Raw genomic sequence first — 22,087 nt, forward strand, 5'->3', positions numbered from 1 at the left:
TTAAGTCTTTCCCCACCGTTACCATATTGTTTTAAAACTTTCCTGTCTCTAAATGTGATTGAGGCTAATAGCTTTTTAAAAGTTAAAAGGCATTTATATTTTGTTTTCTGGGAACTAGCTTACCTGGTTTCTTTGTTTTTCCAACTTGAACTGGGTTAAGTTTTTGCTCATTATTTTATGATATTATAATTAGAGAAAGTGATCTATATGAGTATGCTTTTTTGGCTATACAAGTACATAGACTTTCTTTGAGCTTAATATATGTTTAATTTTTCTGAAACATTTTTTAGGTATTTGAATAGGGTTTTTTTGTTTATTTGATTTTTTTATGAATTGGGAATGAAATTCTGGGAACAAAATTCTAAATACAGGGTGGGGCAGAAAGTAAATTTACAGATGTTTGAAGGAAAAATAATATAATAACTGATAAATAATAATAGAAGAATAAACTCTCACTTTCATGTACTAACAACTGTAAACCAACTTTTGCCCCACCTTGTATATTTATTTGATAAAGTGTGTTAACTGAGTTATTCAAATCCTCAATTCCTTTTTATTTTGGTTTCTTTGAACTACTGAATCAATAGGTTAATATCACAATAACTGTGAATTGCACAGTGTATACTTGCATTTATTAATACATTTAGAAGCTTTGAAATTAAGTTTCACATTATTATCTTTTTGTTGTCATGAATTCTAGTGTCACTGGTATTAATATTCCTGTACTTGTTTGTTGTTATAGTCAGAATTTGTCTGTTATGTATTTTTTACTCCTTTATTTTCAACCTTTATCTATTGCTCTCTTTAGGATAGCTCTCAAAATACCATGTAACTCAATTTTAACTCATTGTGAGAGCTACTATCTATTAATAGGAGAATTTTATTCATTAATATTTACTGTGATAACTGGCATATTTTTTTAACTTTCCTTCCTGTTTTTTGTTGATGAGTGTTTTTTCCTTTTAGTGATTTAGAAATTATACATCTAATTTTTCCCCTAATGGTAGCTCTTAAAATTTTAAAACACATAGTTAAACATATATTTTCCCATCAATTTCTGATGTTAATTAATGCCTATTATTTCTCCTAAACAGGGAAAGAAACTCGACAAGTTTAACTTCCTTTCTCCTTGAATTTTCTAAGAGATTCCTTTCTCCTAGATTTTTATCTTCGGGTTATTAAAAATGTTTTATATCATGCATTAATATTTTGATACAACTATAATTTTTACTGATTTCTTTCCTTATCATTTCTTAAATTCATTGTTTCCTATTTCTTGCATTCACTGTTAATTTTGTGACCTTTCCTCCATCAGTATTCATTTTTCAGAGTGGTTCTGTAGGTTTTCAATGGGATTTTGGTTCCGCCAATTAGATACACTTGGATTAAGATCTGAAATCAGAACTGAGCCAAGTAGGGAAGAATGAGCAGCACATGAGATACCCGTTTTGTTGGAGTAAGTCAGAGCGGGGCTCCGTGGGTCCAGAACTAGGTTCTGGGGCAGGGAGTGGGAAACGCTGATCCCTGGTGTAGTTAAAGGGGTATGACCCTGGAACTCACAGGTGGGACCACAGTCTCCTGACTGTAGCAAAGGTGGCTGTTTCCTTGGTGGGCTGGCCCCATCCAGAGACTGCTTCTCCAATCCTCCTAATGGTTTTGTAGATAACTCATTCTTTGTATATCAATAAGTTTCTACTTTAGCCAGGGTGAATTCTATTATAATTAAATCATGACAGCAGACCATCCTTGACTTCTCTCCCTCCAACTATGCCACAGCCTGTCGATAAGTGTGCTCTAAATAGTCTTCAAATTATCCTCTTCTCCAGTCTCACTGTCTTAGTTCAGGCCCTCGTCAACTCTTAAGAGACTGGCCTCTTGACTGGTATCCATTCCTTCCATTTGTGTCAGCTCAAATAGCAGCCTTTCTAGAACATAAATCTAACCACATGACTATTGTGCTTAATTACGAGGCACAAGTGTTCACTTTTGTTTTGTATGGATTGCAAGGCTCCTCAAAATCAGACCACAATCAATCTTTCTAGCTCCATATCCTATCATTATTCACAATTACCCCATGATCCAATTACATTGAGCTACTTCCAATTCCTGCACATCTCTGCACACCGTCTCTGCACATCTCTTTCTCTCATACCTGCTACCTGAAATACTCCTACTGATTCCTGTAGAACTAGATGAATGTTACCTTTCTGTGACACCCTCCCCAGTGTTCTTCCAAAATGCTCTTAGTCTCCCCTGTGCTCCCATAGCCCTGTTATAGCATCTGATTTTATTATAATTGTTTATCTATATCTTTAACCTATAAGCTTGTAAGTCATGAAAGAGTGAAGACTTTGCCCTGTTCATATGTACATCCCCACTTTGAATAGGGCCAACTACAGAGCAAATTTAGGACCATTGTGTATGAGATGTATAAACAGCACTGTTAAGAGGTGTGTGGAGTTTATTCTCTTTTCTAGTACAACAGTGATTCTATACAACCAGAGAAATTAAGGGTTACCTGGCATCACCCAGAATTGAGATCACACGGTACTGGGGTAGCTCGGAAGAGGCTACGTGTGCTAGGATTCCAAAGAGCCTTTCAGCCATTATCATATCATTCTGTGTCACCTGAAGGGATACAACGGAGATGGGTCAAAAATGACACTGTCTCTTAGCTTGATACAACTACCACAGTTCCAAATAAATGTCCAGATTAAGTAATTTCTTTGTCATCCAGGGAAGAACATTCTCCTGGGCTCTAAGAAGGGAGTTCGCATTGATACTTCCCATTCTCCCCTGAGCTTTACGAGAGTGCGGCTCATGGTAATGGAGGATGACTAGATGTTGAGTTCACACTGACCGAGAAGCTATATTTGCTGAGAATTATACAGAGGCACCGTAAATTCTTAATGAAATTTTCAGAAATCCTTTAGCTTTTTAGAGCAGAACAATGTCGGGAGGAAAATTCTCAAGTGTCAATGACATGGGTTCATTTTAATAATGTTTCAAAGGAAGGACAAGGTGGTGCTCAGACCTTGCTCCTCTAAGGTAAGTCCATCCCTGCCGAAGAGACGGGACACGGGACTGGCAGGGGTGCTCCTGTGCATTCTGAAGCTGTGACTGCCTTTCAACACTACAGAGAATAACTTGTCATAGGTATTCCACGTGAGGGTTCATTCCTGTTAACCAAGAAAATGCTGAAAGCAGGACTTGGATTCATATTTGGGCATGTTTTCTTTAATGTGAAATAGTGTTGCTTGCTTTTTAAATACTATTAGTTTGTTTATGTAATTCAGTGGTTCCCAGCCGGGGGCCATTTTATTCCCTACGGAACACAAAATCTGGAGGCATTTTGGTTGCCACACCTGGTGAAGGGGCGCTACAGGCATGCAGAGGGTAGAGGCCAGAACTGTGGCTACACATCCCACAACAGGGCCGAAGTTGAGAAACCCTGGCATAATTAAACTTTGAATCTTTCGAAAGTTCATTCTACGCACTAGCTGTAGTACACTGCATGGGCATTTTCTGAAAAAATAAACCCATAATTCACAAGCATCTCATGAATCAGTGCAGACTGACTCTTCCCATTCCTTTCCCTAGACTCTCCTAGTTAATGACGCTGCTGCTCCCACACATCCTTCCTTCAGCTGACGATTAACTTGTGTGGTCTAATATAGTCACCTAGTGGCCACTGCAGGCCACTACTCCATCTCTTCTGGTTCACAGCTCAGTTTAACTCTACCTCAAACACCACCACTCTCTCTTACACAAAGAGAAATAGAAATACCATCATATATTACTATATACTGTCAAGGATGTGATAAGCAGCTTTGTTTTAAGTCATTTATTAGAGGGTCACATAGCTCTGGCATTGACATTTTTGGAACTTTAAATCAGATTCAATTATACTGGTTCTTTCCTGTTCTTTTCTACTTTCTACAATTATAGTATACGAATCCTTCCTGCTTCTATATTATTGCACCTCTAGTAGGGGTCCCTGCCTGGTAAATCCACTGCCTTGGGTTAATCAGGGTAACAGTTTGGCTGTTAATGATGGAAAACTATCCATGGCCAAAACAGCCATTGTACTTCTGGTCCAGGGTGAGACTGGAAGCAGCTTTGGAACCTTTGGGACTAACGGTAGGTCTGACCGTGGATTCCCAGCCTGTCTGGGGAGGTACGAAGGGGGCAGAGGAGAGCACACAAGACTGAACCAAATCTCAGAACTAGCTGGAGAAATTAATAGTTATCTCAAGGTTCTAGACTTGGCCTTATCTTTAACAGATGGCTGACACTGTGGTTATGGGCCTACTCTGGTGGGTACAAATTCCACATGGCTCTTATACCCTGAAAGTCTCCTCATTCTATGCTGGATTTGGGGTTCTAGGCCAAGTGACCTGGAGTGTGTCAGCTGCAGGGAAACACAGATGCTCTTGCCACCACACCACCCAAGGTGAATACAGCTCATCTCACAATAGGAGGTCTCCCGACTTTTAAGAGATAATCACAATAATACTAACAGCATATGAAAGATTTTTTCCCGTGGAGGACTACTTAAATTCACTTCAGGAGTTCTACAGTAAAGAAAGAAGCATAATTTCTCTCTTATCTTCCTAAATAATATTGGAGGAGAACATGGTCTTTGAGTAGCTGGAGGATGAACCTTGTGACCAGCTGGCAGAAGCAACCTGGAAAACAACTTCCATCACTAGTGTTCCAGTTACTCAGGCCCCAGGTCCGAGCCACACAGTGCAGACGTGCGGCAGGCAGCTCTCACAAACGAGACTCACAAAGCAGTGGGGACGCTTGCTTGGTTTCCTTTATTGCTCTCATGCTTTTCTTCCTCGTCTTTCACCTTCACTCCTTGCTCACTTCTCCCCCTCATCTCTTCTCTTCGGTAACCACTCTTTTCCCCCCCCCTCCGTGCACACTCTCTTCCTCCCACTGTGCTCTCCCCTTCCTCCACCAGGACCCTGACTGGTTGGTATTTGGGTATTACTTCCCCACCCCCTCCTGCATGCTAGGCAGTCTGCACAGCACTTTTAAAAACGCAAAGGTCAGATTCCCTATAGAAGTATTCTTTTTTCTAAATTGTCATTCTACCTTTTTACTTCTCTGAATGCTTACAAGCAACAGTAAAAATACTATTTAGCATGACCTAGTTACTATTTTATTTTCAACATTTGTCTAGTGCTTTAGAAGTTTTTGAATAAATAGATTTTTAGCTTTTTGACATTTTAACAGTCAAGATTAAAAAAACATTTCTCAAAAGTTCCAACGTGGTTATTTAAATGCCTGACCACTTTTATGCCTCTTCCCCTGAAGAAGGGACACTGTTGCTCCACCGTGACTCAGTGCTTGGCTCACCTCTGTCCCATTTATTTTCTGCACACTGAAATGGCTCAGCCTGAACAGTACATAGTATTTCCAGAGTGTAAAATTGACGACAGGATTTCCTTGCGGATCAATTGTCAACTGGTCAATGCGACGGAGTTGTGCTAATGCATTAAATTGCTGTAGCATTACGAGATTCGTTTCCTTGAATTTAAGGTGCTACAATGATAAAACACACAAAAGTAGCTTAAGTTTAAGCAGCTTGAAATACTAACATTAAAATTTCACTGATAATTTCCTCAGTAAATCTGTAAACTTTAGGCTTAGCTAGTATGTTTTCAATTATAGTAAGTCAACTGAATGTACAAAACGTTTGATTTGTATGACTACATTTAATGCGCCTAATACTCACTGAGGAAATCCATTAATCCCTCCAGTATTGAATTCAAAATAATTTACATTCTGCAAAGGACATCCCTTCATTTATTAACAAACTCAATTTCTTAAAAATTATATAAATATACAATAAAATTTAAAAAATTATAAATACACAATAACTCATTACAATGGTTTTATATACTTTTGCTGAAATTAAAACTGCAAAGGGAGAAGTAAAAATAAAATTTTCAGGGCTTCACAATGCGACTGAGAGAACTAGTTAGTCATTATACTCATACCTTTTCAATTACTATGTCGGCTACTTAACTGGCTCCAGGGAAATCAGGTTATGACAACTGATATGCTAATGTAAGTGTTCTGTCTATGAAAATGGATGTTCTTTTATACAGGTACTGGCTCTACTTCTCTCTATCTTATTTAGAGAGAATGATGTGAAGAAAGAACAGGGCAGGTGAGAGATATCACTTGGCTAACAGAGAAAAACACAACAATAACTCAAAAAAGAACTCATGGAAATCAGTTTCTGCAAATACATACCAATAAACAATATAATAATACCATAAGTTAAAAATGCTAATTGTCAAAGTAATTTTAATGACCTACTAAAATTACTATAAATGTTGTTAGGGGACTATGATAATTATGTAAAAACATACAATTCCCATTAATACCAAGTAACATGAATGAATACATAATACATGGTTAGGTGAGGTCCTGATGAATGCTTTACAAGTAGAAGAACAACTTGAATAAAATTATATTAGTCCTTTGTACTCCATAAAAATCATTTTCTTTATAATTCCTAATATTAACAGAAAGCTGCAAGGGCATTTATGAATACTGATTTAAATTCCCAGATCCAGAAAATCAACACAAAAACTTAGTCTCCCTGTCAGACAGAAATTGCATAAGAGTTAAAAACAGGTGTTTAGCCTAAAAGTACAAATCACAATTGAGAATAATTTGAGCCCACTAAAAGGAAATTTTACCAGAGAATTAGGGAACTTCATCTTCAACTTGGGAAGCACTTGGACAATTTCATCAAATTCTACGAAAGTGAAGGACACTGTTGTCACCATGCCTGCTGTCTGAACACTCCAGTTCCGGTCCAAGCACTCCAGAGCGCCTGAGCCGTACAGGGAAAGCGTGTCCCCATCCACGTCGACGAGGTGCGTGTCTGTGGCAGACAAGCCTTGTAAAGCACTGGTGAGCACTGGGTCCAGAGACCTGGAAAACCCAACACACAACTTTAACTGAGTTTAATAGTCTTACCATGCAAGTAAATAACAGAATACAAAGACCTGTTGGAAAATGTATTTAAATATCTATATTCACTTTTTCATTTCAATAATTAAACTCAGAGCACCAAAGACTAATTTTCAATAGAATATCAGGAAGTTTTGTGTTCTTCTAGTCATATATTTTAATTCAAAAAGAGGCTCCTGTAAATAAAAAATGCCACCTTTAAATCCAAATTAATATTCTGTTTAGCTTTAAAACAATCTACTTAATGTATCATGGATACGTTTTTATGTCAATACAAATAGATTTTCCTAATCTATAAAGTATTCCGCTGCCCAGCTGAAAAAAGACATATTTTATAAAAACATTATTTCTATACCAAGAACTATGATACAAAAATATGTCTCCCAAGTGTTTACAAAATACTTGGGAAGACATAAAATAACTCTTAACAGTTAATCTCTCAGGAGACTTCCGCCAAGATGGAGGCATAGGTGGAAACACTGTGCCTTCTCCCACAACCAAGTTTGAATACAACAAAGGTTTGGAGAAACAAAGACACAACCAAAGGACAGAAAATTGAATTATACGGAAGTCCGACTACATCTAACCGTTCAACGGGGACGGTAAGAGGGGCGGAGCCAGCAGCGAGCAGGGTCGGGCAGGACAGGGCCCCCCGACCCAGGCGTGCAGGCAGAAGGGAACCAGTTGGGGTGCGGGGCAGACTGACCTCGGGCACATATTCACGCACAGTAAGACAGACCACGCAGGCCCCAGGGGGCGAGGGCTGACGGTGGTGGCACATTTGCGAGCAGTGGGACGAAACACGTGGGCCCGGTGACGGCAGCAACTGTGGCACCGGTGAGGGCCGTGGCGGCAGGCGGCGGACAGGACGCCATAGTCCCTCTTTGACCCCGCCCCCACATACAGCGTCACAACCCAGCGACTTAGTTGCCCTGTTCTAGTGAACACTTTAGGGCTCTGATCCTGCTATGGAACAGGCATGAACAACCCGAAAGATGGCGCAAGAAGAACTCAAAGTCCCAGAGCCAATAACTCTAAGCGACGAAGAAATTGCCAGCCTCTCAGAAGCACAATTCAAGACACTATTTATCAGGATGCTCACAGAACTGGTAGATTATAGTCACAAATTAGAGGAACAAAGTCACAAATTAGAGGAACATATGAAGGCTAAACTAATTGAAATGAAGGGAGATGCACAGGAAACCAATAGTGATGGAAAGGAAACTGGGACTCAAATCAATGGAATGGACCAGAAGGTAGAACAAAACATCCCACCAAAAAGGAATGAAGAAATGAGAATTCAAAAAAATGAGGACAGGCTTAGGAACCTCCAGGACATCTTTAAACATTCCAACATCCGGATTATAGGGGTACCAGAAGGGGGAAAGAAACAGCCATGAGTGGAAAACGTATTTGAACAAATAATAAAGGAGAACTTCCCCAGTCTGGCAAAGGAAATAGACTTCCAGGAAATCCAGGAAGCTCAGAGAGTGCCAAAGAAGTTGGACCCAAGAAGGAACACACCAAGGCACATCATCATTACATTAGCCAAGACCAAAATGAAGGAGAGAATCCTAGAAGCAGCAAGGGATAAGGGGACAGTCACCTACAAAGGAGTACCCATCAGACTGTCAGCAGATTTCTCAAAAGAGAACTTACAGGCAAGAAGGGGCTGGAAAGAAGTATTCCAAGTCATGAAATCCAAAGACCTACAGCCAAGATTGCTTTATCCAGCAAAACTTTCATTTAGAATGGAAGGACAGATAAAGTGCTTCTCAGATAAGGCCAAGTTCAAGGAGTTCATCATCACCAAGCCCTTATTATATGAAATGCTAAAGGGACTTATATAAGAAAAAGAAGATGAAAAATATTAACAGTGAAAGGACAGCAAACACACAGTTATTAACAAGCACACCTAAAACAAAAGCAAACCAAGAGGACAGCTAGATCAGGAGTGGAACCATAGAAATGAAGAACACATGGAGGGTTAGAAACAGGGGGGTGGGAGGGGGAGAAGGCACAGAAAATAGCATAGATGGTACGTAGAAAATAGATAGGGGAGAGGGCGAGAATAGTGGGGGAAATATAGAATCCAAAGAACTTGAGACACGTGGTTATAAACTAAGGGGGGGAGAATGGTGGGGGAAGGAGTGTGCGGGTGGAGGGGATTGAAGGGAGGGAATAGAACAACTGTAATGGTATAATCAATAAAATATATTTTAAAAAAAGAACAGTTAATCTCTCAGATGTTGGGTTAAGGGATTACTTTGGCTTTCTGCTTTTGAATACTTTAATTTTGTCTGAAATTTTGCATGTGCATACTACAATTATAAGCAGTGAAATTAATGAAAATTCCCTTCCCATTTTGAAGAATGATGAAAAATAATCCACTATTTATTCTATACAATATATACATACACATATACACTACTCAATATGATAGTTGTTACCTTCTGTAAAGGTGACCTAAATGATAGCCAGAGACGAAAAGAAACAGCTCACAGCAACTCAGATTTTCTGATTTTGCCCAATCTCAAAACTCAAACAAAGCTTGGCTTTTGTTCCACGTGTTTCCATTCTGGCACTTTTGCTCTCGTAAGTGCCCTCACTCATGTAGTTCCCTGTTCTCCTTTGTGCTCCTGTGGGCGTCTGCACACCCCTCCAGCCTGTCAATCCTCACACTTTATCATAATGACATGTTTACAAACTCACCTCCTCTGTCAGACAGTGAGTTCCTTGAGGCTAAACATTATATTTTTTCATCTTTGGCTGTCCTAGGGCCTAGTAACGGGCTTTTTACAATATATAGTGAATAATTGCATTATTAAAGATCTTCAAGTTTTTTACAATGCTGATATTGAGGGACAGAGCTGATCACCATCACCCTGCTGGTTTATCATGATTTATTAGACTTACATAAACTTATTTCAGGACAACCAGTTAATCTGCAGCACACTTGTCTACATGACAACAAGCTGAGTAATAACATGAGTCAACTCTAAGCAAACACGCAACAGAAAGGCTGGATGTCTGAGAGACTACTGCTGAAGACAATGATTATCATAGGACAATAATCAAACATTCAGTGAGCAGTAGTATACGAATAATCTTAGATGATAATCCTATAAAGGTAAAGGATGACAAGAAACAAAAATAAGAGGAGAGTTAAGAGTTCTTTATATCGTGCTTTGGATGACTGATAGACCCGTGTTGACCTATGTACAGCATGTGATCATTTTTGAAATAATAAAGGAAGAGTGGCATCTCACTGCCACTAAAATAAAGAAGGCTTGATGGGAAGAGCGCACAGCCCCGTGACAGCACCTCCCACCTTGCACAGCAATTACCGTCTACTTGTCCGTCTCTATCACAGAACGTGGTGATCCCCGAGGGCTTGGACTCATTCACGGTCAGTGAACGAACATCCAGCACAGCTCCCAACACATGCTATGCTCCATAATATTTGAGTTAATAAAGTCATTTATGAAGTTTTTTATGAATATCTATTGACTCTTATGAAGGATTCCCAACCACAAGCTGTAGTTTGAGCAAAGAGGCAGAATCAGTGATACAGACATAAACAGGGTTAGCAAGAAATACTCTCAGGTGAGGCAGAGAGAGATAAAGTAGCAAGGTCAAGGCAGGAAAAAAAGGTTGGAGTGATGCCTGAAGGCTGTGATACCTAGCAAAAGAAGTTTATTTTAATGTAAAAATATTGGGGAGTCAGAATTATACACCAAAAACATGAATGAACCCTTTGAGAAGTGGTGTATTTTATATCACATATTTGGAAGTATCTTGCTTTCCTTTGTCCATAGGATTAAAAGTTAAAGACTATAATGAGCTCTGGCTGGTGTAGAGCTCAGTGGATTGAGCGTGGGCCTGCAAACCAGCCAATCAAGGTTCAATTCCCAGTCCGGGCACATGCCTGGGTTGCAGGCCAGCCCCCAGCGGGGGACACATGAGAGGCAACCATACATTAATATTTCTCTCCCTCTCTCCTTCCCCTCTAAAAATAAATGAATAAAATTATTTTTTAAGAAAAGAGTATAATGACAGATCAATCTAAGATGGCGACTGTGGAACTGGAAATGACTCCTGCTCCTAATATCCCACCTACAGAAGAAAACAGAAGTTAACCAGAAGTTTGTTAATACAGAACAGATGGACACTCTGATTAAAAAAATGATAAAAGCAAAACTCGACAGGCAAACCTTTGGTTTATCTCTAAGTCCGGAACTGTTGAAGACTTTTGAGCTCTACGTAACTATACCCGGTTGTCTAGTAACTTAGTGCCCGGCTGAGAGTACTCACTTTCTAAGGAGGGTATTGAGCCTATACAGGAAGATGAGAAAAGCAGAGGAGGAGGGTCATGGCGAAGTACATTGAACAAATGCTGAGGACAAAGTGACCTAGAGTGCTCTTAGCTAGAGACATTGCAGCGCCTTATTGGAGAATCTTTTGATGACTACAGTGGTGATGCATGTGGAGCCTTCGTTAATGTTAGAGCCAAAGGAAGTAAGACAGCGATACGGACTACTGAATGTGAAAACAGAAGCTGTTGCACATGTAGGAGGTACCCAAGGAAAGGCTCGGACTTCCTCCAGAGATGACGATTGGTTATCAGGGCCCTGCAGACACAGCTACTAAGAGGGCTCCACCACTAAAAATCGGTTTGTCATTTAAGAAGACACCTTCTACGTATTCTCATGGGAGACTGTGTCATTGAGATTTGGGAGCTGAACCAAAGCTTCTCCGAAAGGAGAGTGGGCTGCATTTAAATTTGATTTCATCAAAATGTTGCTAAGATACAAAAGTCTCATTTGGCTTTGTACTGTACTTCTGTGTTAATTCTTTATTTAATTTTAGATAGAGTGTCCACTTATCCTAATCAAAGAATTACAGTACACATTGTCCCCAAGATTTATAAATGTGTTCCTGGACCACTCTGTAATAGCTCAGTAGAATTAGCATTACAAACATATCTCACCCATCTACAATATTAAAAAAGAACTTGGATTTCATTCTGGCCAGGCAGTTCAGCTGGCTGGAGTGCTGTCCCAATACACCAGGGCTGCTAGTCCAATCTCCAGGCAGGGCACATATAAGAATCAACAAAAGATGCATAAATAAGTGGAACCATAAATTGATGTTCCTCCCTCTCCTTTCTTCTCTCTCTCAAATCAGTTGAAAAAACTTGAGGCATAAAAAATATGCCTTTATAAAAAAGAAGAACTTGTATTTCTATACCTTACAAGAAAGAATTCTATGTCCCATTGCATGCGAGAGCACATTTTGCTGGTTTGGAAGAGGATGATGCGTACGGTCTTCTGGCAGTTTGTTTTGTTTCACAGCATTGTTTCTCCTGCATGTTCTTGCTTAGGGCTGCTGGATTTTAATTTATTTGTTTCCCTATTTGGTAACACTAGTAATTTTAATTTTAGTTTTCATTTGTTTTGCTTTTCTTTCCTCACGTAACACTGGTGAAAGATCAAGAATAAGACACAAAGGTGGAATGAACAATTTTGTGCACTCTTTCGGTAATTTTGGTTTCTTTGCAACTACAAAGTTTTGCTACAGATTTACACATTCCATACAAATTAGTAATCTATGTTTGTGTGATTTCCTAAATATAACTGTGGATTACTAAAAAGGTAACATCATACTTATATTCCTAATTAAGATTAGAAAGTCTGTTTTTGTTTCTCTATGCTGTATTTTAACACTTTTATTACTCAGGTTACTTTGCTTTGGTTAAGAAATAGCTCAAATAGAAAAGCAGCCCCATTTATATTAAGACCATGTCCCAAATGCATGTCGAACACGCACGGTGGAATTGTATTTTAGACACAACTAGAGTTGTGCTTTCGCTGCTCCACTGCCATAGGAGTTTGCGCTTCTTACTGTAGCGCAGTCTCTGTTGTACATTCCGTTGCGTCTTCCACATGAACAGCATAAGTCTGGAGCACTATTTGATTATTGTGTTTATTTCAATTTAAAAGAAACAGTATAGGTAGCAGTTTATATATGGAATTTAGAAAAGAATATAAACTATAAAATAAAAGTATATTATCAGAAAGGGATTATTTATTTTGTTTAATGTTTTGTCAAGCAAACTGTTGGGAAAATAACTGAAATAATAAGCAAGCCTAGATTCAGAACACTTACATAATTACAGAACAAAACAGATGTAACCTCCAATTTATATAGATCTGATATGGATATTCAGTAAGAACAAATGCCAAGTGACCTAGGCTGTAGGCAGGTTTGCCCTTCTCAGGAGGAACTAGAGCACCTGTTAAATAAGTCATACACTCCTTAACCCACATCAATTACTCTCTAAATAAGGCTTCAGTTTAGCAACTCACCAATACAGAGCAGAGGAGCCTGTACCTTGGGCAAGATGTGATCTGATTTCCATAAGAAATACCTTAGAAAAATTTGCTAACTAATGTTTATATGTTGGGGACTGTCCTCTCAGTTTTTCTTGAATGCTTGATAATATGTTCACATCTTTTAATTCAAACATAGAATGTTATTCATTTATTCATTCATTCATTTATTCACCAAATATTTAGGGAAAGCCCATTATATATAGTGGTTCACAGCAAAACAAAAATCATCTGTATTGATAAGGACAATCAATATGGACATTATGCACAAGCTTTTGGGTATATTAAAATGTTTCTTCACTTTTATTGGGCTATGGTCCCAGAACAATAAACACTCTAATCATACTCTGCAATTAATTTAATAAACACATGGGATATAACTTCTCAACAGAACTGACCTCAACCTCATCAAACTAACAGGTTAACCTGGAGAGCTTGCTATGTGTTAGATATTGTGTGAGCACTGGGGATAGAAAACCAGTTAAGACATACTTGCCCTCAAGATTGCCCAGTCTGGACAGAGGGCAGAGAGCAAGATAAATATATATATTACCTTTAATATAGTATACTCAGTGTCAATCATGAATTTTTAAATGATATGCTTTGGGAATACTGAGGAAGGAATGGCTAATTCTTCTAGAGGATAGAAGTCAGGTTTCAAAAGGAGGTAGCATTTGAGTTGGTCCTTGAAAGATGAATAACAGAATTACATGAGCAGCAGAAGGAGGAAGCACACTTTAGGTAAGAAAAACAGAATAAAGAAAGACTATGCATGACATGCTCCGTTAAGACCAATTTCAATATGGCTGCAACACTGCGACATATGGGAGGGCGCAATAGCTGACACAGCAGCTGAAAAGTCAGGTTTCATCCTGTAAGTTTGAAGAGCAGAAAAATATTTTTAAATTAAAAAAGTAATAGGACCATATTCAATGTAAGTTTTTAAGCACCTCCAATGTGCTATGTGTGGAATTGGTGCTAGTGCCGGGGATACCACGATGAATAAGGTATTTCTCTGACTTCAAGGACCTACTTGGGACAGATACACTGGTCAGGTTTGTGGACGAAGTAGGAGGGGGAGCGGCTCAATGAACAGATTAGTAGGAAGATCAGTGCGACAGTGTGAACGAGGCCATAGGAAAACACACCAAAAGATGGCGTGACATGGTAGAAATGGCACTGGCGAGAAAATCGGACCTTAGTTCAAATCCCAGGTAGCCACTGATAAACATAATTTTGGTGTTTTACTTAAGTTATATAATTTCTTTGTAGTTTCAGTTTTCTGATATGTAAAATAGAGATCATTATTTTTTTTCAAAGTTGTTATGGAGCTTAGAAATGATATTCTAACTGTACCCCATGCTTAGGTCAATACATTTTAGTGATTATTATTAACAAAAGAGAACATAAATATACTAGATGTTTAAGAGAACATAAAAAGCAGGCCTTAGTGGTTGACTGTGGGGAATGAAGAAGCAGGAGGAATCCAGTGTGACTCAAATGCTTTAGAGCAGATGGCTGGGCCGCCTGGTCCAGTTGTCCACCCCTGTCTAGTCTAAATTCATGCTCTAAGGAATGAGGTGTTCTCCTACGAGGGATCGATGCTTTATCACTTGTTTTCCCACGAAGCCCAATACATGCCCATGGATATGTCCCAACTCAAATATTATTTATATAACAACAGGCAGTGAACCATCAAATAATAATTCTCTTCAAGATCATTAGTGGTTAATTACAAGTCTAAACATTCATTTATTCAACTCAATCTTTATATGGGAACACTTCAGAAAAATATCCTATGCCTTTTTGATTAGTAAAGGACTCTAAGATAGGGTGATTAATTTATATATCTCTGTATTTTAAATTTATTTTTAAATTATAGTTGACATCCAATATTATCCATATATTAATGTCAGGTGTACAACACAGTGATTAGACATTTATATACCTTATGAAGTGTGGGATGATTATGAGGTGCAATAAAGTAATGAGTCCCTGAAAAGCAGGTTAAATGGAAAATATACTCTTAAATGGCTAAATGGGGAAAAAGACAGAATTTCAGAAAACTATGTGTTCTTTTGGTATATTTTGAAAACATCGTTAGGCTCTATCTATAACAGATTAGAACAGAAAGACTTAAAATATTTCAGAAGATTCTGTTCCCAATGAATAAGTGGTGCTGATTCCTATAATAATGTATTTTATGGATTTTTACTGCAACATTTGTAGGTGTGGAAATTCACTTTATGCATTATATTTTATTATAGTAGTACTGGCTAAAACACCACGGTGTTCACAGACAGGAAATGACCAAAAATAAACCAGCTTCACTGCACGCATCCAATGTAAGCAAAGGAAACACCGCACGGAGTACTTTCCCATTGCTGGCAGGGGAAAGAAACCTGCAATGTGTCATTTGACTGTAGAGCAGTCCCGGGTACAGTGAAGCGTAAAATCATTAATGGGAAATAGCAAAGTTTTATGGAATTTCTTCTATATATGTGCCTGTAATTGTTTCATGGATATGTGTTTCCAGGCATTTAGTTACACACCCATAAGCCAAAGGTGACAGATATTATAACACAAGAATTAGCCACCTTTTTGTCATTATGGAATACTAAGGACTATAAATGGGACTGTTAAAGGTGGGAAACCTATGTAATATTAAAAAACATATCAGAGCCCCAAGGAAGAAACTTGCGGCCTTCTAACTAGCTTCCTACCTTCAGAAAGAGACAGGCTTGTGTCACTCCAGAAAGATGAAATGTGATTACATACTTAAAGACTCAGAGATAATGTAATAATATGACTTGTAATATTGAAAACCTTTCCCTTTGTACTTTCAGATAAAACAGCAGCCAGACTGAGCACATGTGTTTGAAACCTCTCCAAGACCCTCTTAATTAAAATGGTATAAACCAACAACGACAACACACACAAAGCACCTGCACAAAGGAGTTTCATCACATTTCTGGAAGCTGGAAAGTGAAGAAGGTTGAGTGAAGAAGGACGAAGAAAACTAGAGCTTGGAATACACAGTGGGGACAAGAACAAAGATGGCAGCCAACCTGCCCATAGAGACGGGAAAGGAAAAAACAGCAGGTATGGGGAAGATGGAAGGAAGAAGTGACACTGAGCACAGGGCCATTAAGTGAAGATCTGCACAAGAACCCTACTGTCTACTTCTCCCACTGCCAATCAGACAGCCAAGCAGAGCAGCATTGCAGATCAGTAGGAAAAAGAAAGAATACTCAATAAATAATGCTAGGGCAACTGGCTATTCCTATAGGGGACAAACCACCAAATCAGATTTCAACCTCAAACTTAGAAATCAATTTCAGGTATAATAAATACAAAAATATGAAAGGCTGAATTTTAAACTTTTAGGTAGACAAAATGAAACAGTATTTTTATAATCTCATTGTAGTACAGATTTTTTTCCTGAACACAATCTAAATGAGTAAACCATAAAAGAAAAGGTATAAATATTGGTATCTTCAAAATAGAAATTGTATTTAAAGTCAAAGCCACATGTCAAATTGTTTAGGTGGAAAACAGAGAATGATAAGAGGGCCCAGGACCCAAATCTAAGCTCCTCTACCACCTAGAAGTGGATAGGCGAGAAGCAGTTGAGGCTATGAGAATGAAACCTAATGGAAGAAAAAAGTCTACTAGTTACATGCTACATAAGGACAAAGAAAATAATTAAACTAAATTAGGTCAGGGAGAGGGTAGGCTTCAGAAAGATGAACATGAAGTTCAAAGAAACTGGAATGTAGTAAAGGCAGCACAAATGTTGTTCAATTAAAAAAGAAAAAGATAAGCAATAAGAAACCCCAGAATACAAAACAAAGTATGTATGGAAGGCATGGTTCAAAAATGAAGCAAATGAGAGTGTGACATGGTTTTGAACAACTTCTGAAGTATAATTCAGAGGGGGTTATTTGGGTTATTATGCTAGGATCAGTCTCCTTGAGTGGTTTAGGAAGAAGAAGTGAGATATAATCATAGTAGACTACCTAACTTGCACGTGAAATATAGTTACATCATAGTTACATAACCATAGAAATTTAAACAGTACTTACTAGTTTTCAGTCTTTAGAACATACCAACTGACAAATGTCATGATTATAGAACAAATGTACACTATCTTTTACATATTGAAATGTAAAAGTATAGCTCATAGAATATAGCAAAATTATTCAAGTTACAAAGCAGAGAACGCGGTACAGTAGGGAACTCCAAAACTCCATCCCTTCTTAAATGCAACAAATAGGCTAGCAAGAACTGTCAGAATCAACTTTTTCAGAACTCTGAAATCTAGCAAGAAAATTATAACTAGAGGAAAGCTTCAAAAAATGCTGAATTTCACTAACAGAGTTCTCAGAGAACTCTAAAGAACATTTAGAGAGCATCTAAAGATCTGAGAAGACCCTAGGCAAATCACCTCCAAATGTTGAAAAACAAAGGAAAAAAATCTTGAAATCAGCAGAAGGAAACTGCAGGTTATATATAGGGATACTCAATAGGTTAACAGTCAATTTCTCATCAGCAACCACAGAGGCAGAATGGCTGTCAATCGAATGCTGAAAGGAAAAATCTGTCAATCAAGAATTCTGTATCTAGCTAAACTGTACTTGAAAAATACAGGTGAAATCAGTATACCCATAGATAAACAAAAGCTGTGAGAATTCATTGTTAGTACACCTGCCATACAAGAAACACACCTTGGACTGAAATGACATGACACTGGACAGGCAGTAACTCAAAGCCATGTAAGAACACTGGAAAAGATCATTACATAGGCAAGCCCAAAAGTCAGTAGTACTGTTTTTTGGTTAGTAACTTTTCAACTATGATTTAATAGACAAATGCATAAAATAATAATTATAAATCTAGCAACTGAGTTTGCATTATAATCTCCACCGATAATTCAGTATCTCTAAAGTTTTATTCTGTGGCTTCATATATAAATATTATCTTTGTCTCCAATTTAACGGATTTCAGGACACTAAAAAGGGTCAGGCCAAGATAATGTAATGCAGTCTCCATGGCACTATGAACTTACACTGGGAGAAAACAAATCTTTTACCAGAAATTGTGGCTCCCTCTCCTAATGATTCACTACTGCTCTCCATATCTTCTTCATTGAACACATACATCACTCCCCGCCCCAGTTCCCAAACTCCTCTGTTGTGCTCCTTGCTTAAAAAGCCTCTGACTTTGTGAAACCTCGAATAAAAATCCTGAAACCCTTGGCAGTAACTATAAGGCACAATTTTCACAACAGATACTTCCTCTTGGAATTGATTGCTTGTTTTTGAGGTCATAAAAGTGAAGACTCTGTAATTTTAAGTTTTTTTAGATGGTCACATAATTTTTTGGCCATAAGCTGCTTAAAAAGTTCAGTGTCAGGAAAGTCACATTAATAGCCTGGAATGCATCTATCAGAGACAATTTTGCCAGGTAAAAGAGGCAATTAATGAACAAAGACACTCTTGCACCCCTGCAGATGCCCACACATGTAAAATGTGAATCGTAAGCAGCCCTACAGCACGGGCACAGCATGCATGCTGAGGCTGCAGTGACTCGTCCCTGTTGAACACTGTGACCCTAGTTCCACACCTAGCTCTACCCTCGGTAACTTCAGTGTCTGTAATAATAGCTTCAGTACTGGTTTCTCCTCTGACGATCGACCCCTCTACTCTTCAACCCACTCTCATGGCCGCAACAATGGCCTCCAATTGCTCTTAGTGTTTTCATTACTTACCTACATTCTACCCTTGAAGTGTTCAAATTAAAAACCTACTGACCATAAATTCCTCCTGTTCTAGCTCACTGTTAACCTTGTTACTTCATGTACTTGTCATTATTGACTTCCAGTCCCAGCAATTCTAAATTTCCTTCCAGTCTGTTGGCAAACTTCTGTATTTAATTCCTTAAAAATCCAGCTTAGAACATACGGTATATAATTTTTTTCTTTGGTCACTGTGCTTAAATTTTTTATTACTTACCTATGATCTTTTATTCCCCTATTCTTTATCAGACATTTAGCTTCACTATGGTGACACCTAGCTTCAATGTGTTTCCAGAATACTCACTCAATAATTCAAGCTGCAGTTGCTACACTCTGCCAGTTAGCTCCCACCAAATACCAAACAAAACCCAACAAAATGAAGAGAGAGACCACGATTTTTAAAGTGATGATTTTTTACCTGAAGAATGTCAATCCTTCTGAAATGAGTAACTTAAATGCCATTTGAATAAGATTCTAACATTTCTGTTGCAATTAAATAATTTTAAAGTTCATATGCAAGAAAAAGTATGAAAATCAAAACACTGAAATGAACAGTAAAAGCAGATTTCCCAGACATTAAAACCTCCTCCAAAATTACTATAATCAAAACAGTCTGGTATTGACAGGAAAACAAGTTAAGTAGAACAGTGAAATGAAACACAAAGTCCAGACATATACCCAAATATATAGGGGGATTTAATATAAGACGGAAATGGCATTCTCATTTAGAAAAAAATACAAATAATAATTAATGACTGCTATTATTAGCAAACTGACTAGTCAACTGAAATAAAATCAAGTTAGACTATTACTTAGTACCATATTAAAATATGTTTGATATACTAATTTTTAAAACCTTATTAAAATTTTAGGATAAAAATCTGCAAGATTATTTGAACAAACGTGGAACTATGACATCCTAAAGAAAATATTAAAATATTTTTTAAAAAGAGATACCATGTAGTAAGTCATAAATCTAGAGACCAATAATATAAAGTTTTAATTTTATAAACTATCATAGTTCTTACCAAGTAAAATTATATTTTGATGTTTAAATGATATCAAATATAACTCTAGAGCAATATAAACATGATATATTTGTTATATAAATGATCACTTAATTAGAATTTATATTCTTGTTGACTGATTATTTTTGAGCTGAAAGAGCTAAGATCTACATGCGAATACCCAAGAAACCTGAAGAAAACACATTGATCCTATAACTCAAAATTTTAAACTTTGTCTAAATATATATCACTCTTTAACTCTAGAAAACTTCCAAAATATTATTCTAATGCTTTTTAAATTACTTTCTTTATTACGTACTCTGTATTTTAAAAGCTTAAAGAATAGTAGCTAAAAATTTAGTGTAAAAAAGCCATATCATATTTGGTATGAAATGTGATTCAGAATTTTGTTAATTAGATAACTGTGCTTCATCATCTGAAACAAAAATAAAATTCTATCTGATTTTTAGGTTTATTTTAAAATTATGTATACATTTAGGATTCTCTTTATTTATAACATTTAACATTTTAATTATGATGTGTCTTTGTGTGGGCCTATTCGCATCCATCTTGTTTGGGACTCTCTGTACTTCTTAGAATTGCATGTCCACTTCCTTCACCAAATCAGGGAAATTTTCTTTCATTATTTTTTCAAATATATTTCCAATTTCTTGTTATTTCTCTTCTTCTGGCATCCCAACTTCTTTGGGACACTCTGAGCATCCTGGAGATCCTGGAAGTCTATTTCCTTTGCCAGATTGGGGAAGTTCTCCTTCACTATTTCAAGTAAGTTTTCAATTCTTTGCTCTTCCTCTTCTCCTTCTGGCACCCCTATGATTCAGATGTTGGAACATTTAAAGTTTTCCTGAAGATTTCTAAGCCTCTCCTCATTTTTTTGAATTCTTATTTCTTTATTCTGTTCTAGCTATTTATTTCTTCCTTCTGCTCCAAACCACTGATTTGAGTCCCAGTTTCCTTCCCTAAACCTTCCCTAAACCTTCCCTGTACATTTTCATTTCATTTTTCACAACCTCCACTTTTCCCTCTATTTTGTGACTATACTCAGCCTTTTCTGTGAGCATTCTGTTTACCAGTGTTTTGAACTGACTGTCTTCTCCTCACTTAGTTGTATTTTTTTTCTGGAGCTTTGATCTGTTCTTTCATTTGGGCCATTATTTTTTTTGTCTGGGTGTGCCTGTTATGTTCTATGGGGCGGAGCCTTAGGTATTTGCCAGGGTGGGACTACCCACATTATTGCACTGTGGCACTGTTTGTGGGGAAGGAGTACGCCAGGGAACAATGCCACTTGCTCAGCTCTCTGCAGGCTTTCAGTCACTTCCTCCACTACCTACAGGCAAATTGGGCCCTTCTGGTGCTGATTCCCGAGTGTGTGGGCTTGTATATGTTCTAGGACCCTGTGGTCTCTCCAAGGACTCTCCTGTGAGGCTTGAAGTTTCTCCCGGCACCTCAAGCCCCACAGGTGTTTTCAGTCAGTGGCTTTGAGGCTTTATTTCCCCACACTGGAACCCAGGGTTGCTCGGTGTCTCTCTCTCCCCAGTTGTTCCTCCTGGTTTATCTGCACACAAATGTGGGACAGTGGTCAGTGGGACAGAGTGGTCAGTGGGACAGTCCACTCCACCAGCCACCCAGCATTGCCCAGTCCACCAGCCACCATCTTGCCCGCCCCAGTCCTCCAGCCACCATGAGTCCTCTCCATCTTGGCTGCCTGTCTCTGCCCCTCCTACCAGTCTGGATGAATGTTTCGTCTTCAACTCCTTGGTCATCAGACTTCCATACAGTTTGATTTTCTGGCAGTTCTGGTTATTTTTGTTTTTAAATTTGTTGTTGCTGTTCTTTTGGTTTTGTGAGTAGGCAAAGTACAACTACGCCTC

General features: G+C 38.0%; 1 protein-coding gene and 1 pseudogene across 9 annotated transcripts in view; one reads left to right on the forward strand and one right to left on the reverse strand.

Annotated features, from left to right (window-relative positions):
- Positions 1-22,087, reverse strand: part of LRRC49 (leucine rich repeat containing 49) — a 167,028-nt gene that overhangs the window by 20,679 nt on the left and 124,262 nt on the right. For all 9 annotated transcript variants that reach the window (XM_037047154.1, XM_037047156.1, XM_037047153.1 and 6 more), the window contains 3 exons: positions 6,723-6,960; positions 5,368-5,553; positions 2,519-2,628 (listed from right to left, as the gene is read on the reverse strand). In XM_037047154.1, the coding sequence (XP_036903049.1) occupies positions 2,519-2,628; positions 5,368-5,553; positions 6,723-6,960 (534 nt within the window). The remainder of the gene's footprint in view (positions 1-2,518; positions 2,629-5,367; positions 5,554-6,722; positions 6,961-22,087) is intronic.
- Positions 11,070-11,685, forward strand: LOC118987795 (eukaryotic translation initiation factor 4E-like; annotated as a pseudogene).

This window comes from Sturnira hondurensis, unplaced genomic scaffold, assembly GCF_014824575.4.
Source record: "Sturnira hondurensis isolate 20B ecotype Veracruz unplaced genomic scaffold, ASM1482457v3 Scaffold0005329, whole genome shotgun sequence".
Classification (NCBI taxonomy): domain Eukaryota; kingdom Metazoa; phylum Chordata; class Mammalia; order Chiroptera; family Phyllostomidae; genus Sturnira; species Sturnira hondurensis.